This window comes from Citrus clementina, unplaced genomic scaffold (assembly GCF_000493195.1).
Source record: "Citrus clementina cultivar Clemenules unplaced genomic scaffold, Citrus_clementina_v1.0 scaffold_3, whole genome shotgun sequence".
NCBI classification, from domain to species: Eukaryota; Viridiplantae; Streptophyta; class Magnoliopsida; order Sapindales; family Rutaceae; genus Citrus; species Citrus x clementina.
The window spans coordinates 13,117,504-13,134,509 of record NW_006262339.1 but is presented as its reverse complement, the minus strand read 5'-3'; the positions used below and the strand labels follow the sequence as shown (position 1 = coordinate 13,134,509).

At 31.8% G+C, this 17,006-nt stretch overlaps 1 protein-coding gene across 1 annotated transcript; it reads right to left on the bottom strand.

Moving 5' to 3' along the window:
• Positions 1-13,812: 13,812 nt before the first annotated feature.
• On the bottom strand, positions 13,813-14,732 carry LOC18048976 (auxin-responsive protein SAUR32). Its single transcript, XM_006441147.2, has one exon. The coding sequence runs from the start codon at positions 14,294-14,296 to the stop codon at positions 13,940-13,942; it is 357 nt and encodes a 118-aa protein (XP_006441210.1). The 5' UTR covers positions 14,297-14,732; the 3' UTR covers positions 13,813-13,939.
• Between the last annotated feature and the right edge of the window lie 2,274 nt (positions 14,733-17,006).

The window sequence follows — 17,006 nt, the reverse complement described above, 5'->3', positions numbered from 1 at the left end:
TGAGGCTCGGAGAAGGGAATGCTACTACAATTTAGAATTATTTTAAGAAAATGCAAGCAGCAAATGATGGGTTTTTTTTTTTCAGTCTTGACTTTAATGAGGAAGGTCGGTTAAAAAATGTATTTTGTACAAATCCAAAAAACAGGTTAGCTTACAAAGACTTTATATTTGTTTTTACATTAAACACCATATACCTTATAAATAAGTATGACATGTCATTTGCTCCTTTTGTAGGAGTTAATAATCAGGATTATTCTATTTTGTTAGGACGTGGATTAATTTTGCAAGAGAACACTGAGATATATACATGGTTATTTAATACATGGCTATCATTATGTCCAGCTTCCCTCCCCTTAGAGTCATCAACCAAGATAAAGTGATGAAAAATGCAATTAAGATTGTTTTTTCCAAATAGTATGTATCGATGGTTTTTGTGGCATCTATTGAAAAAAGTGCCGAGAAGTTGAGAAGGCATGCAAAATGTCATGACATTAGAGTTTCATTGCATTGTATTGTTTATGATTCATAAACTCCTCTTGAATTTGAGAAAGCTTGGCATGACATGTTAAAGAAATATGATCTTCGTAAGTATCAGTGGTTAAATAGTTTATACGAGGAAATATATCATTAGTTTCCATGTTTTGTTAAAACTACTTTTTGGGCTGGAATGTTAATCAACCACTCAACGTCATGAGAGTATGAATACTCTCTTTGATGGGTATATTAACTCAAAAAAAAAACTCTAAAGTAATTTGTGGAGAAATATGAAAAAGCAATGGAAGGTAAAATTGAGATAGAATGGCAAGCAGATGCTTTGTGTTTCAGCCAATGGATGTCATGTCCTATTAGTTTTGCAATGGAAAGGCAAGTTGAAGAAGTATACATTATTTCTAAGTATCAATAATTTTAACAAGAGCTACTGAATAAGATGTATTGTGAGGTTTTCAATTATGGAGGATCAGAATATAAAGTCATTGAAAATGATGAAAAGAATAAAGAAAAGACTTTTAAAGTTATTTTTAAAAAAGACAAAGGTAAAATTCATTGTATGTGTTCAATGTTTGAATGTAAATGAATTCTTTACGAATACGCCATTGCAATGTTTTCACATAACCATATAAAATTACTTTCTAAAAAGTATATCATACGAAGATAAAGGAAAGATGTGTAGACATGCTATAGTACATTGAAAATTAGTTATGATGTGAGGAGTTGGAGCGTTGAACATTAATGATGTAAATAAAAGTGCGCTACATTTTATGATGTTGTTGATGTATCTTGAAAAAAACATAGAAAGTTAAAAAAATATTTTGGCTTGGATCGAGAAAGTAATGAAGAATGCTATCTCTGAATATTCACTGTGACAGTGACAATACAATAGTTGTTGGTGGGGCAAGAAATTGTACCGAAATCGTATAGGATCCAGTAGTAACTCGTCATAAAATTTGTCTAACTTGTGAAAAAAAGCAAAATCAATTTAGAAAGCCAAAACAAAAGTTGAATAATGTTTCATTAAGTACAACTATAGAGGTGATTTATAATATCAAAATATTTAAATTAATTTAATACATATTTTAAATGTATCTTGCTTGCTTTTGTAGAACTTAGAAGTACACGATTTATCATCTCAAGTGGCTATTACAATCCCAATGCAAGAGAGCAATATGGGTATGACAATTTTTTTATTTGTCATTTTCTATTTAGTGTTTACTTCTACCTGCTGTTAGTGTTTTTTTATTCTCATCTAATTGATGTATTTGTGTTTATATTTTTTTTTTGTTGTATAATAGCTAGCACAACAGGTACTTCCATAACATGCCTATTTTCGCTTTACTATCAGTCTTGGATAAATTATGGAAGAGTTCATCATGAAAACTTTCAACAGTTACCATAACAAGAGTTTCAGGATGCTAATCGAACATAGTTTTCAACTAATGAACCAAGCACATGATTGAAGCCCATTGAAGTTGGCTTGATGAATTAACAAAGTTAGCTTGTGTTTTGATGTGTTATTTTGTTTTTGTGATCCTCCGAATCCAGACTAGATATTCAATTGTTGAATGTAGTTAATTGACATCTATAATACAATTTATATTTACTTTGTTGTTTAGTCATTTGTATCTTTTGGGTTTAGGGCTTAATGAGATTATTTTTAGATGCTACAACATTATTCCAGCATCAAAGCAACAATTTGAATATAATTTCCAATTGAATAAAGTGAAACAATAAAAAAAATTATATTTTGAAGGAAAATGTTATTACATATATCTACAAGTCTTTTCCTGATACATAGGACAAATTAAAACAACTTAAAAATAAAATTTGAATAGAAAACATAGTATGACAATCACAAGTATTTTAATAAAATCATATCCTGGTGTCTGTCTCCTTCAAACTTCGTTGTCAAACAATCACCTCTACATTTCACATTATTACATATGCTCGAGTTTTTATGAAATAATTGAAACAAACAAACACCTAATCTCCAATGCCAACTTCCTAACATCTTCCACTAATAAGTCAAATTTCTCTTTGCTAGGTTTACAGTCTTCTACCTATTGAAAGTTCTTACATTCTCTATAAAGCCAAATTTGCGATTTGGATTCTTTATTGTAAGTGATGTTAGGTTAGCAAATCCATCTAATCACTACATTCATTACATATTTGCAATGCATTTCAAATTTCACTTGTGCCAAATGATACTGTGATTAATAAACTATTGAAACTGCCCAAGAAAAAAAAAGCATTAAAATAGTATCACAGCCTCATTAATCAAGTGATCATGTGCTCGAATGCTAGTGTTATATTTATCAAAATAAAATATGCACTTGAAAGGTTGTATTTGTTTTCCCAAGGGCAAGATGCAAAGGGTAGTGCTGTAATAAGTGGCCAAAAGAGACTTATATCATGTCAAAGACAAATTGAGTTTTGAGTCATTTGTGTTTGCTGTAATTTCTCCTTTTCCTTTCACTAAACAATTTAGGGTCCCTCTATAATACCGTAATTTTTTTTACAACATCAATAGTGTAAGAAATATATGCCATTAGATCTAATCAACGGTACACATTATTTTTATTAATGAAAAATTTAATCATTTAAAAAATGCTATAATCGGTTAACAAACCAGTTGAAAAGGTTGTTTTAGATTAAAAAAAAGAGATAAAAATTTGATAAAATACAATCTCTTTATTTATCTCATAAATTTAACCATTGGTTTTTTTTCTCATGTTCTTGAAGGAAATTGGATTCTTGAAGCGTGTCTCAAGTTCCTGAATGATTAACCATTGACATGTTCAAGAATTTTACCTCTGAGAAACTCGTGATTCGTCTTCTTCATCGCGCTTTCTCTTTTGACTCGAATTCATCCCCTCGACAAAGGACTATCTGCAATTGAGTTTGCATTGTCAGCTGAGTCATCTCAGCCTCTGATTCCGTTCTCCTTTTCTCCGCCTCGCCCTTCAATGCCTTCCTTGATTTGATCATCTCCAGCTCGACGAGTTCCTTCTCACATGATCTTGCGCACTTATTAATGTAGTTTTTTTCATACCATTTATAAATCTACTGGCAGTGGCAACACCTCCTACTCCTGTCATAATCTGAGCAAGCCAATTTAGCTTTGCCTCTACGTTATAAGATATAACCACCACAGCAGGCAATGAATCCAGCTGCACTACAGAGTTCCACAGAGCACAAGAGAATTTTCCCGTTCTCCAGCAGAGAATGCCACCGGCAAATTCGATTGCCAACGCGGCCAGACCCTAGTGGGCGGCGACTTGGAGAAATGTACTGGCCGGGCCAGAGAGATTGGATTCTGTTTCTTCCTGTACAACTTCAGCAGCTCCTCAACAAAATGAATTTTCATGTGGTACTGTCAAAAAGATCTCAATTGACCAAGCAGTAGGGTCATGATCATGAACTCGATGATCAACTTGGATTACATGCATCTCGTTCTGATAACTTATATTAAATGCTATAAAGTTAATATTAATTTAAAATTAAAAAACTAATATTTACCTACAAGTTACAAGTTACTTGCTAGCTTTTAATTAATTACTTATTTATTTATTATATTAAACGAATGACTAAGATTAAATCACTCAAATCTAAGGGTCTATAATAACTACACTATTAATGCTGTAAAAGCACATACAGCATTATAGAAAAATCCAACAATTTAATAAAAATGGGTTCATATGTGAGTCAAGTCCAATGTCAAGTCTACAGTGTGTATAGAGTCTGCCAGTGAAATGGACATCTTATTCCTACACAAGAAAGCTAGTCATCCTAATAATCAACATTTTCTTAAAACAAAACATATCATGCTCAGTACACTTAGAGCATCAAATCAACTCTCTTTTAAATTCTGCAAATTCTCATTTACCAAGTATAAGCCTAGAAAACCATGAATAACATACGATGAAACAAAGTACCATCAACTCAAACATAACCAACTTATCAAATCACTATAACCTAACTTACAACCTAAGAACAACCTATACCAACTCACCTCATGATCACTAAGATAAAAAGCTAAATCAAATTTAAGTGGATAGATGCAATCATTAGATCATAATTTGAAGTACTTGTCAATAATGAATTGATTATATATGTTCAATGAAATATGTTCTCTCAATTCATACCCCAAATCATTAAATCTCCAAATTCTCGACATTTTAACTACTATAATAAGAAAATTAAGTTAACAACAAAGACAATTTATTTTCTAATATCATTAATCATTCGACAATACTAAAAGGAAACTAGGAAGTCAAATAGTTACAATCATCTTGGCTCATTGGAAAGTTGTTTAACTCATTATCACCTAGACCCAATCTTTTCAATTTTCTAAAATTTCCCAGTCTTATAGCCAGAAAAAGGAATCATTACTTGAAAATTAATGTGGGGACTGTTGTGGAAAGATGTGTTGATATGCTTGGTTAATAACATTACTGCTCCGTCGTCATAGTAGCTTATATAACCTTGTCACAAGAGCCACTAATTCATATTGCATTTACATGGAAATGTTGTACCTTGTCAGGTTCTAGAACCTTCAAATGATCGTGTCCTTGAATGCCAGCATTATATTTATCAAAATAAAATAGGCACTTGAAAGGTTGAATAGTTGGTCATTGAATTTTAAATGCCAATTTTGGGGTTCATAAGATAAACTTAATATATCTGAAAACCAAATGATAAGGCAACAGGGCCCTTTATACCATTCAAGAAGATAAGTTCAAGCGGCATGCAAACAATATGGAAATCAGTAATGATCATTCTAAATTCTCAAAGATGTAGCGCTTCATACACCTTTAGAAGAGGGCAAAAAAGAAGAAACTAAAAATAAATGAACAATAATTTCAACTTCATCATGCTTTTCGAATAACAAAACCTAAATTGTTCACATTTTGCCAAAACCTAAATCAGCCAAAGATCCAAGTATTACTTAAGGGGCTGAAGTATTATGTTTGTTGTGGCTGTCACGCGATGGTTGTGAGGAGTCATACTTTGTGTGGAGTCATGGCCATGGTTGGAGTTGTGGTTGCCGCTTTATGAGTGGTTGTGGCTGTCTCATAGTAGGGATTTGTGCTCTGTGTTTCAAGTTTATTACCGCTTTGTGAGTGGTTGTGGTTGTCGCATGATGGCTATTGGTAGTGGCAGTGGTGGTGGCAAGCGGTACATGTGATGGTTGGGTTGTGGGCGATTTCAGGAAAATTATAACTAAAGAGTGTGACCTAAAAAAATGACTTTGCAAACAATGTTTTTTTTTTTGGCTTAAGTAAGACAATGCATTTTGAAGTCAGAGTTTGACTTGATGCAAATAGCATTTCAGCCTAAAATAGGTTATTCACGTTTCTTCTAAGAAAAATGCTATTTACACCGAATCAAAGCACGAGTCAAACCCTGACTTTTAAAACACACCATTTTACTTCAGTCAAAAGTACATTGTTCGCAAATTTATTTTTTTTTCCTTTATCGATTGAGGTCACACTCTCAAGCCACAATTCTCTTGAAATTGCCCAGAACTCATCCATCAAGGATACCTCCAACAACTGCCACTGCCACCATCGACAACTACAGCCACTCGCAAAGCAACAACGAACTCCAACCATAGCCATGTCTCCACACAGAGCATGACTCCTCAAAGCCATCATGCGACAACCACAACCAACATGATACTTCTGCATTTGAGGTAATGCTTTGATATTTGGCTAATTTAGATTTTGGTAAAATGAGGATGACTTAGGTTTTGTTATTCGAAAAACGAGATAAAATTGAAGTTATTGTTCATTTGTTTTTAATTTTTCTTTTCTTTTTTACTCTCTTCTAAGGGTGTATGAAACATTGCATCTTTGAGAATTTAGAATGATCATTCTTATTTTCGTGTTGTTTGCATGTTGCTTGAACTTATCTTCTTGAATAGTGTAAAGGGGCTTGTTGCCTTAAAATTTTATTCCCATCTGTTAGTGTTTTAGAATTAATGTGGTTTTCGCATCATCATATTACTAGTGAAAATTATCAATTTCCCATTATTATTTACATTTTAGATATATTAAGTTTATCTTATGAATCCTAACAATGGCATTTAAAATTCCCTGACTCACTGTTCAACCTTTCAAGTCCTTGTTGTATTTTAATGAATATAATGTTGGCATTCAAGGACATGATCACTTAAAGGTCCCAAAACCAAGTAAAGTACAATATTTCAGTATAAATAAATGGCTTTTGTAAAAAGGCTAGATGAGCTACTGTAATGACAGATCAGTAATGTTATTAACTAAGCATACTGATCAGGACTTTCACAATAGCCCTCACATTAATTTTTAAGTATTAATTCCTTTTTCTAGTTGCAGAATTAGAAAATTTGACAAAGTTGAAAAGATTAGGTTTATGTGGTAATGAGATAAGCGATTTTCCAACGAGTTGAGGTGACTCTAACTTTTTTACTTCTAAGATTCCTTTTAGTGTTGTGGAATGATTGATAATGTTGAAAAATAAATTGCCTTCATTGTCAATTTAATTTTCTTATTATAGTAGTTAAATTGCCAAGAATTTGGAGATTTAATGATTTTAGGTATGAATTAAGAGAACATATTTCATTGAACATATATAATCAATTCATTATCGGCAAGTACTTCAAATTCTAATGTAATCATTGCTTCTATCCATTTAAATTTGATTTGGCTTTTTATCCTAATGATCATGGGGTGAGTTGGGATAGGTTGTTTTTAGGTTGTAAGTTAGTTTATAGTGGTTTGATAAGCTGGTTCTATTTGAGTTGGTGGTACTCTGTTTCATTGTATGTTATTCATGGTTTTCAGAATATAAAAAAGGGTTGATTTGAGGCCCTAAGTGTATTGAGCATGATCTATTTTGTTGTGAAAAAATGTTGATCATTAAGATGACTAGCTTTCTTGTGTAAGAATAAGATATCCATTTCATTTGTTGACTCTATGCACATTGTGGACTTGACATTGGACATAACTCACATATGAACCCATTTCTATTAAATTATTCAATGAAAGGAAAAGGAGAAATTACAGTAGACACAAATGACTCAAAACTCACTTTGTCTTTGACATGATATAAGCCTATTTTGGCCACTCATTACAGCACCACCCTTTGTATCTTGCCCTTGGAAAAACAAATACAACCTTTCAAGTGCCTATTTTATTTTGAAAAATATAATGTTGGCATTCAAGCACATGATCACTTGATTAATTAGGCTGTGATACTATTTCAATGTTTTTTTTTACTTCGGCAATTTCAGCTGTCTATTAATCATAATGTCATCTAGCACAAGTAAAATTCATAACGACTGCAAATATGTCCCGTAATATTTCTCCCTCACCTATGCTCGCATTGTCCTCATCCCATTCTTATGCTTATACCTTTAGATATGCTCCGCGAACTACCATATGTCTTTTTCGTGTTTCTAAGTGGCTTCCCTTTTGAGGAGATTCCTCCACTTATGGCACATGCGGTCATCGGTTTGTCTCCTTTAGCAATTCGAACTTGGTAGCATCTGGAGCGAAAGTCGAACTTAGTGAAATACTACTTTACGAAGTTAATCAAAGTGATCCACCATCAAAGGGATCATATATTTTTCTTAATTATGATCTTGTTAAGCGCCCGATAGTCAATGCACATTTGTAAAAATCTATCTTTATTCTTTTGGAAGTGGACTAGTGCACCAAATAGAGCCTTAGATAGGCAACTGTAGCCCTCGTTCAACAGATCCTTGAGTTGTTTTCGCAACTCCTAAAGCTCGGGCAGCGCCATGCAGTAAGGCACCAAGGTTGGTGTTTTAGCACCTTGTTCTAACTGGATCTCGTGGTCTACCTCTCATCTAGGTGGGAGCTTTTTTAGAAGCTTTGGAGGCATGACATCCTTGAAACTCATCGAGAACTTCTTATATAAGCGAATGGACTTAGCTGGGCGAGCCTTCGCGATCTTCTTCCTCGTTCATCTCTTAAATAGAGACAAAAAAGCTTGGATCCCTAAGGAAAGCCTTCTTGATTTGTAGGCTGAAAGCATCTTCTCTACAGTCCTAGAGCACTCAATGGGAACCTTGCATGCCACACTCCCGTCAATATGATTAGAGAGTTGGTTGTTGGCATGGACTTAGTTAAAGAATTCCATGCCAATGACCTTATTTAAGTTGTCCATAAGTACGATGGAGAAATCTAGCTTTGTACTCCACGCTCCGAGTGTCATATGCAGACCTTATAAGGTGTCTTCTTCATTGGTCACCTTGAGGCTTAGGTGCTTGGTGTCATTTTTTGATATGAAGTTATGCGTCGCCCTAGTGTCTAGCAACGCACGAACGACTTGGCCGTTAATGGTCACACTCATATACATGAGGGCTTTTTTTGTGGGTGTAGATAGGTGGCTTTTAAGTGCACCAAGGCATTGGAGAGAACCTATGTTGGATTGGGATTCCTTTATTGATGGTATGGAGTGGCCCTTGAGCCATGCAGCAAGGCATTAATCGACTTCTTCTCCTGACAATCGTATACCCAGTGAGGACTATTACATATAAAGCATGGGCTTCGATACTTGGGTGGTTGTTTCCCATCTAATTCACTTTGCCAACTCTTGCTGTTAGAAGGCTGTTTTGCCCTCAATCTTTACAGTTGTGACCTTTGTCCTTTTGACTGTCTTCCCAACTTTTATTTTGGTTAGGCCTCTTGTCTTTGGGTTGAACGAAATAATTGGCAAGTGATTCCGTGACAACGATGGCATCATCGAGAGATTGAATGCTACACATATCGAGCTCTACCTTGGACCAATCCTTAAGGCCAGCTTGGAAATAGAAGAGAGAGTCCTTATTTAACATGTTGGTTATCTCAAGCATAAGGGTAGTGAAGTAATTAATGTAATCACAAAGTGGTTTCAAAGTTCTTGTTTAAAATTTGCCCATGTAGCTATAGTATAGATACCTTCGGCTACCTTACCATGCTTCTGTCACTACTATAGTTATATGGTGCCTTGAAGAAATGTAAATGTGGTGCCTACCTTCGATGCCTTATCTCAGACGCTAATGGCATTGAACTATTGCTCTAGCTCGAAGAAAAAGTTGTCTACGGCAGTAGCATTGCATGCACTATCATAGTCGTCGGGTTTTGGCATGTCGATTCAGCATACATCACTTGAGTTTATAAAAGCCAGGCTAGCAAAGAGTGTGTGCTTGTGCCAAGCCTAATCTGAGCGGACTTTGTCAACCTCCGCACAAATCACTCGTAGCTCGCTTTGTATGAAGCTGTGTAGCTACTATGAAGTCGGTGTACTTGCCCTCGAGACCGTTGACCTTACTTTTCAAACTTTCAAGGGTATCCTGAGCGACGGACATCGAAGTTTCGAGCATGGCGATGCAAAGCTCCAAGGCATCAATGGAAGAGGCCTTTGGCTTTCTGTGGGACTTTGTCTACATGCATCCCTCCTCGCAACCACTTGCTTGCTTTAGTTGCTCCACATCGACAATGCCCTCTTGTGATGTGCTAGAAAGGTTGGGAATTATTCTTGAGCTAGATTGCGTGGGTGCAAACCTAGCTCTGATACCACTTGTCATGGGATGAGTATGTTGCGCAGTAACCGATGCGGCACTTAGACAAATTCTAGAACAAAAATTGCTAAGTAAGCCTATTGAACTTTTCAAGCTAGCCTAAAAAGATGATAATGGAAAGATTAGAGAGAAGAAAAAGCAATATGGCCAAAGATAATTTTATTACTCGTAAAAGAGAATACAAGAGAGTTTATAAGGATGCTTGAGTTACTTGGTGTTGTGTGTGGTGTGGTGTTGAGAAAAATGAAGGGCTTCTTCCTCTATTTATAGAGGAGCTTGCCTAGGTTTAAATGGTTTTACACAAGCGGTGCAAATTGCCTAAATATCTCTTAGGTTCTAGAGAGGTCTAGGTATACACAAGTGTGGAAATGTCTAGACATACAAGTTGTGGAGATGTGTAAAGATTTCTAGAAATAGGTATGGGCTTGCTCATTTTGGCTTGCAATCTTGGGCTGTCCACTTGCTAAGTGCACCATGACACCAATTGCATGAGGCGATTCACTACTAAGCGTAGGGGTGGGCATAAACCCACAACTCATGGGTTTATCCAAACCCAAACCAAATAAAATGGTTTGAGTTGGATAAATCATGAATTGGGTTAAATTTGGGTTTTTATGGAAGAAACCATTTCACAATGGTTTGGGTATAGTTTACCCATGGGTTATGAACAAATTCAAGGTAACATATCAATGAAAAATAAATTAAACAAACTAAAAGGCTAAATCAATATTTTAATTATAATTTTTTACTAAAATTATTATTATATAATAATTATACTACTAATAATAATTATTATATAGTAATTATACTACTAATAATAATTATTATATAGTAATTATACTACTACTAATTATTATTATTATATAATAATAGAAGTGCTGCATAGGGCAGATACAAATGCAATTGGTTGTACAGTACACTATTATATAACAATTTTTTACAGTCTCAACTTGAGTTAAAAGACTGAATTAACGTTTTAATAAATTACTCAAACAATATTTTAATAAAATCCTCTAATATAATTTTATAGTCCTATTTGTATTGTAACTTACTAAAATTAAAAATGTAATTGATTATAAGATTTTATCAAATAAAATATGATTCAATTGTTATTTTTTAATTAAATTTAAAACTAATTAGATTTCATGTCTAATTTTTCTTACTGCATTTAAAATTTTGGTGCTTTTTCTAATTACAAAAAATTTTAGATTTATTTCTCGGAAGATTTAAATTTATAAAATTAAATAATTTAATTTTGATGGATTGCTTTGATACTTGAGATGAGATATCTTATCTTACTTTAATTTGTATTGACATTGTTTAGAATTTATGTTGTAATATGGTTAATATTTAAGAACAAAGTTATTGTAAAATCCATTATTCATAATTTTTATCCACTACATTTTTCATATTTTAATATTAATTTAATAATTAATGATAATTAATAATTATTATAATTTGATATAGTTAAATTTATTAAAATAAAAAAATATTTTAATTATAAAATTCAAACCAAACCCAAACCAAACCTAAATGGGTTTGGTTTGGGTTGGGTTAAAAATATTTGGGTTGGTTTGGGTTGAGCCCAAAATTTTATGGTTTGGTTTAAATTGACTTAAAATCAACCCAAACCAACTCATGTCCACCCCTAGCTGGGCGTATCCCACCTTTAGAAGGACTTTTACTGAGCGATATCATGTGCGCTATTTTAACCTTCGTTGGTGGAAAATTTGAGCAACCCATGACATATGATTACCTTAAGTCTAGTTTTTAACAAGAGTCGTGTTCTTGCCAGTTCTAGCTTGTCGAAGTTGCAATCATGGAGGAGTAGATCGTCCCTTTAGTACCAAACAGGGCGAACAACACAAAACTCGATTTTGTTGGTGATAGGGATGGCAAAATTCATATCTGGATCTGGATTTAGATTTAAGTTTTGATATCCAGATTCACATCTAGATCCACCAAAAAATATGCCGATTCGAATGTGGGTAATATCCTCGTGGATTGCGGGCAGATTTTTCGGATATCCGAATCCGCATGATAACAAATTCAAATATAAATTTAAATTCAACAATTTGCTTAATAACATCAAATAAAATCTAATTATAATTCAACATTCAACAATTCAACATCAATTCAACATAAATAACATACACAACACCATAAATTCATAAAAAAAAATTCACACTATAAATCAAACATAAAAAATAAAAAAATCTAAGGTAAACCGATTTATTACACGATTTTCTAATTATTATTATTATTATTATTTTAGTTTCTTAACATATTTTTCAAAGTCAATAAAGATTATAGAGTTAATTATGGTTATACATATTTAATAAATAATTTAACTTATATATTTTTCAATTGAAATTTAATTAAATAAATAATTTAATTATAAAATAATATAGATCCGAATATTGGATTTTTCGGATGCACTTGCATCTAGATCTAGATTTGAATACACATTTTTAAATATACGGAACTAAATTTTTCCGAATCCAAATCTTCCAAATCTTTACGTATACGAATCGAATCTGGAGTTTATTGCCGTCCTTAGTTAGTGAGGGACATGTCAGCTTCCTTCGTGTCAAAACATTTGATTTTTTTTAATAATATTAATTTTAACAAAATGATGAGAGTACCCTTTTTTTTCGCCGTTCTTTATTAGGGTGTCCGCAACAGTTGCCCTATATATCTATCCTATTTTTTTAGAGTAATGCTACACATTCTAAATTTTTTATCTCAAAAAATTATCCTAAATGATGTGTTATTTATTAATTGGTTGGTGAGATAATACAATTAATTCACTTGGATCGTATAAAGAATTATCAACCACTCAATTAATGACACATCATTTGTGATAATTTTTTAGGATAAAAAATTTAAAATGTGTAGCACTACTGATTTTTTTTACTATTTGAAACTTCTTTGTTTTTTTTTTTATCGGTAACAATTTTTTTTAATTGAATATACAATTTATATTTTTCATAATAGAACAAGCAATACTTGTTGCGGCTGCACGGTGCAGGCTTATGTACCGTAGCGGGACCCTCCTTATTAGTCGTATAGGCCAAATCCACCAAGCGTCCCATCATTTTAATGAATTGACAAATGCATATCCTTGCGTGTTTTGTGCCTCGTCTTTTGGCAATTGACAAATGCTTATCCATGCGTGTTTTTTACCTCGTCTTTTGTCAATTCCAAAAGCTATAAGTAAATGATTTTGTTATGTTACATTGAATGTACCATACACAATTAATAAAAACCACATAATTATGTAGGTTTCATAATTTATGTGATTCTTGTGGGTTGTGTATGGTACATTCAATGTAACATAGGGACTCCCATAAGTAAAACGCTTTGCTCAAGTATTTAATAATTAGTATTTAATTCACTATCAATCGTGTCTCATACGTTTACACATCGCCCACTAGCAACTAGGTTCCCACTTTCATGGGTTGACATTAGAGCATCAATAAAGCCAGAAATCTAGTTATATTTACAAAATTAAAACAAAAAAGAAAATGAAGATGAGAAGATAAATCCAGACAAATCAAAAAGTGTTTATATATTTCAAATTTTTTGTCTTAAAAAATATTTTAAATAATACAATATTTATTAATTAATTAATTAAAATACAATTAATTTACTTAAATTTTATAAAAATTATCAATCACTTAAATGATATATTATTTGAGATGAAATCTTAAAAAAAAATTGAAATGTATAACATTCCTCATCCGAAATTTTTCTCATTTAATTTTTCGTCAATATCATCTAATAAGGCAACAATCTGAAAATAAATACATAATCAATCAAGAGTCAAGACCACAATTAAATTGATGACTTTAATTACAGAATTGCCAAATAAAATCATGCTCGAAAACACCAAACATGATGATGGTGGTGGTGGTGAAGTAGAGATCTATCCTTGTCGATCATGCCCTGGACGGTTCGAAACTCCTCCACGTGGCAAGGTAAAGTGATGGGACCCTTCTGATCAAATCCATACTCTTCTTCAGCTTCCTTTAACAACTGCATGAACAGCGGATGATTGATGTAAATCACAGGAATCACAAACTTTTGTTGCTCTTCACCTTCTTGACCCACCAAGATTGCTAAGCACCCCTTTGGAATATTTCTCATCTCATCTTTCTTCCCATGATGATGAAAATGGATGTGCGGTAAGTGAAGATGAAAATTTAGATGGTGATGGTATCCTGTTCCCATTTCAAGATTCCACCAAAAACAAGAACAAACCCTAATCTTTTCTTGTCGATCAAGAAAGAAAGAAAAAAAGAAAGTAATAACTTTCTTGGTTGATTAATAAGGTTATAAGAAAACAACAGAAAAAGGCCAAGGGTCGGAGGAAGAGATGGCAAGATTGAAGAGGGTAAGAGAAGAGTCAGTAAGAGATCTTGGAATGTTGCTCATGATAGATGATAATGAAACATATGAGGAAAAGGAAATTAAATTGAGAATGAGAATTTTGTTGAGGGCAAAGTTTGGTGTGTGTATATATAGGGGAGGACTAAAATTAATTAATGAAAAATAATGAACAACAAAGAGAATTCTAGGTCTAGGGTTTGCTTCGAGTATACTCAAAGGTTCTGTTTCCTATTGATTTCTAATTTTCTAGATAGATATATTGCAACAGCTTGCTGAATTAGTCGTACTTTGGGTTAGCTTATTTTTGCCGTCTAAGATATATGCTATTTTACAGCTGGTATTTGCGTGTAGGTCACAATTTATGTTTCCGCTCAAATACCGAACGCGATTTGGTTCCTTTGACTTCTATTATTCATGGATAGGTAAATTTTGACATTAATTCCAACAAGATAATATCATAAACGAGTCAAAAGATAAATATATTTTATTGATATTAAGAGATAAAGGTTGCATTTGTTTTTTTATTTGAAATCTGAATAAATTTGAATTTAACTGAAGTCAGAATAGATCTGAAAGAAAATGTCTGAATGATATGTTCGTTTTTTCTTTTTTAATATCTGAAGAGAAAAACTTAAAAGCTAATAGTTTGACACAAATATACTTTTAAGTTGTGCATATATTTATTTTTCATAATTTATAATTTTCACATGTTGATTAGTTTGGTAGCATTAAAAAAAATACTATCATTGTTGATCTTAATTTAATTTTTTATTAAATGATGTAATTATAACATCAAATTTTATTATAAAGTCAACATTTTTATTTTATTTTTGATTCATCACAATGGACATAATTTGATTTATTCAATATTTCAATTTAGCTAATGTTATTATGTGAATTAAAAATTTTAAACAATTAAAAAAATTACTTCAATAATAATACAAAAATATTATGTTTATACATAATATTAAAAATACATGAATTGTTAAGGGTATTTTTGAGATTTGAAATTAAAATTTTCCATTTAGACTTCAGACTTTAAATAAAAGTGGAGTTTTCTACTTTTTTTATTCAGATAAAATTATTTGAAAATAAGTGATAAGTTAAAAAAAACAACCTAAAATAAACAAATGTCTGAAAAAAAGTTAAATTCAGACTTCTGATAAAAAAACAAATAGCACCAAAGAGTTGTATACATCCCGATGTTTTGAACTTTTAATCAAACTCTTAGTGGACTTCAAGTGGTAATAATTTTTGTAGAATGTAAACATTTAAAAAAAAAATTGTTCAATATGAATTGCAAGTTAAATTTCATGTCAATGAAAGGTTTAATAAATAAAATTAATGCTTTGCTCTCGCTATCACCTTTTTTCAAATAATAGTAGAAGATAAGGATTGATGCTTAGTGGGTGATTGAGATTTCTCTTTCCATTGAAATAAAGATATAAAAAAATTTTAAAAATTATATAAGTTAGCATCATTTTTCTAAATCATAATTTTAAAAATATATCCATTTTTAAAGAAATATAGAAGGAGAAACTTATTATTATTATATGTAAAAAAAAATTGCAAGCTCTGTACCATACAATAATAATCCGATAGCATTTCCTTGAATAATAAAAAAATTCGTCGCTTTTAGTTTTGAATACATTAGTGATTAATACATGGTTTCAATTATCAATGACGGGTAAGATTTTTTGCGCACTAAAATACGCTTAATTTGAAGCATTTTTTTTTTTAATTTGCATTCTCATTTTCTAAATTTTACAAAGAAGAAAACTCTACACACTTGCGTATACCTAAATAATCCTTCATCAATCAAATGTGTGTATTTTTTTTCAATTATAAACCTAAAAGTAGCCTGCCAAAATTCCATACAATCCACTAACACAATATGAACTCACGCCATAAAAATAATTGTCGATTAAACGACTCGGTTCGAGTAACACGATAATAGTAATGAATGAGTTCATACTTTTATTTTTTTACCAAAGAATCTAATATGAGTTTCTCAATAATACTGTAATTTTTTTTACAGCATTAATAATGTAAAAAGTGCATATCAGTGGATCTAATCTATATTACACTTTATTTCCATTTATAAAAAATTTTAATTATTTTTAAAATAATAAAGCCGATCAACAAATCAATAGAAAGGGTGATTTTAAATTTAAAAATAAAAATAAAAAGAGATACAATAAAATATAATATCTCAATTTTTTTATTATTTGGAATTGGATTCTTGACAAGTAATGATAGACATCCTACATTTTTTATCCTAAATTCTATCCCAAATAATATGTTATTCATTGATTGGTTGGTAATTCTTTACAATATCTAAGTAAATAAATTGTATTGTACTCACCAACTAATTAATGAATACCATATCATTTAGAATAGCTTTTTGGGATAAAAAATTTGGAATATATAGTATTACTCTTAAACAAATAATCTTCATTATATAATGCTTATCTTTTAATTAATTAATTAATAATCACTATATTAAATGATAAAAAATAAATAAGTTCCCCAAGCTAGCGAACCATGGCAT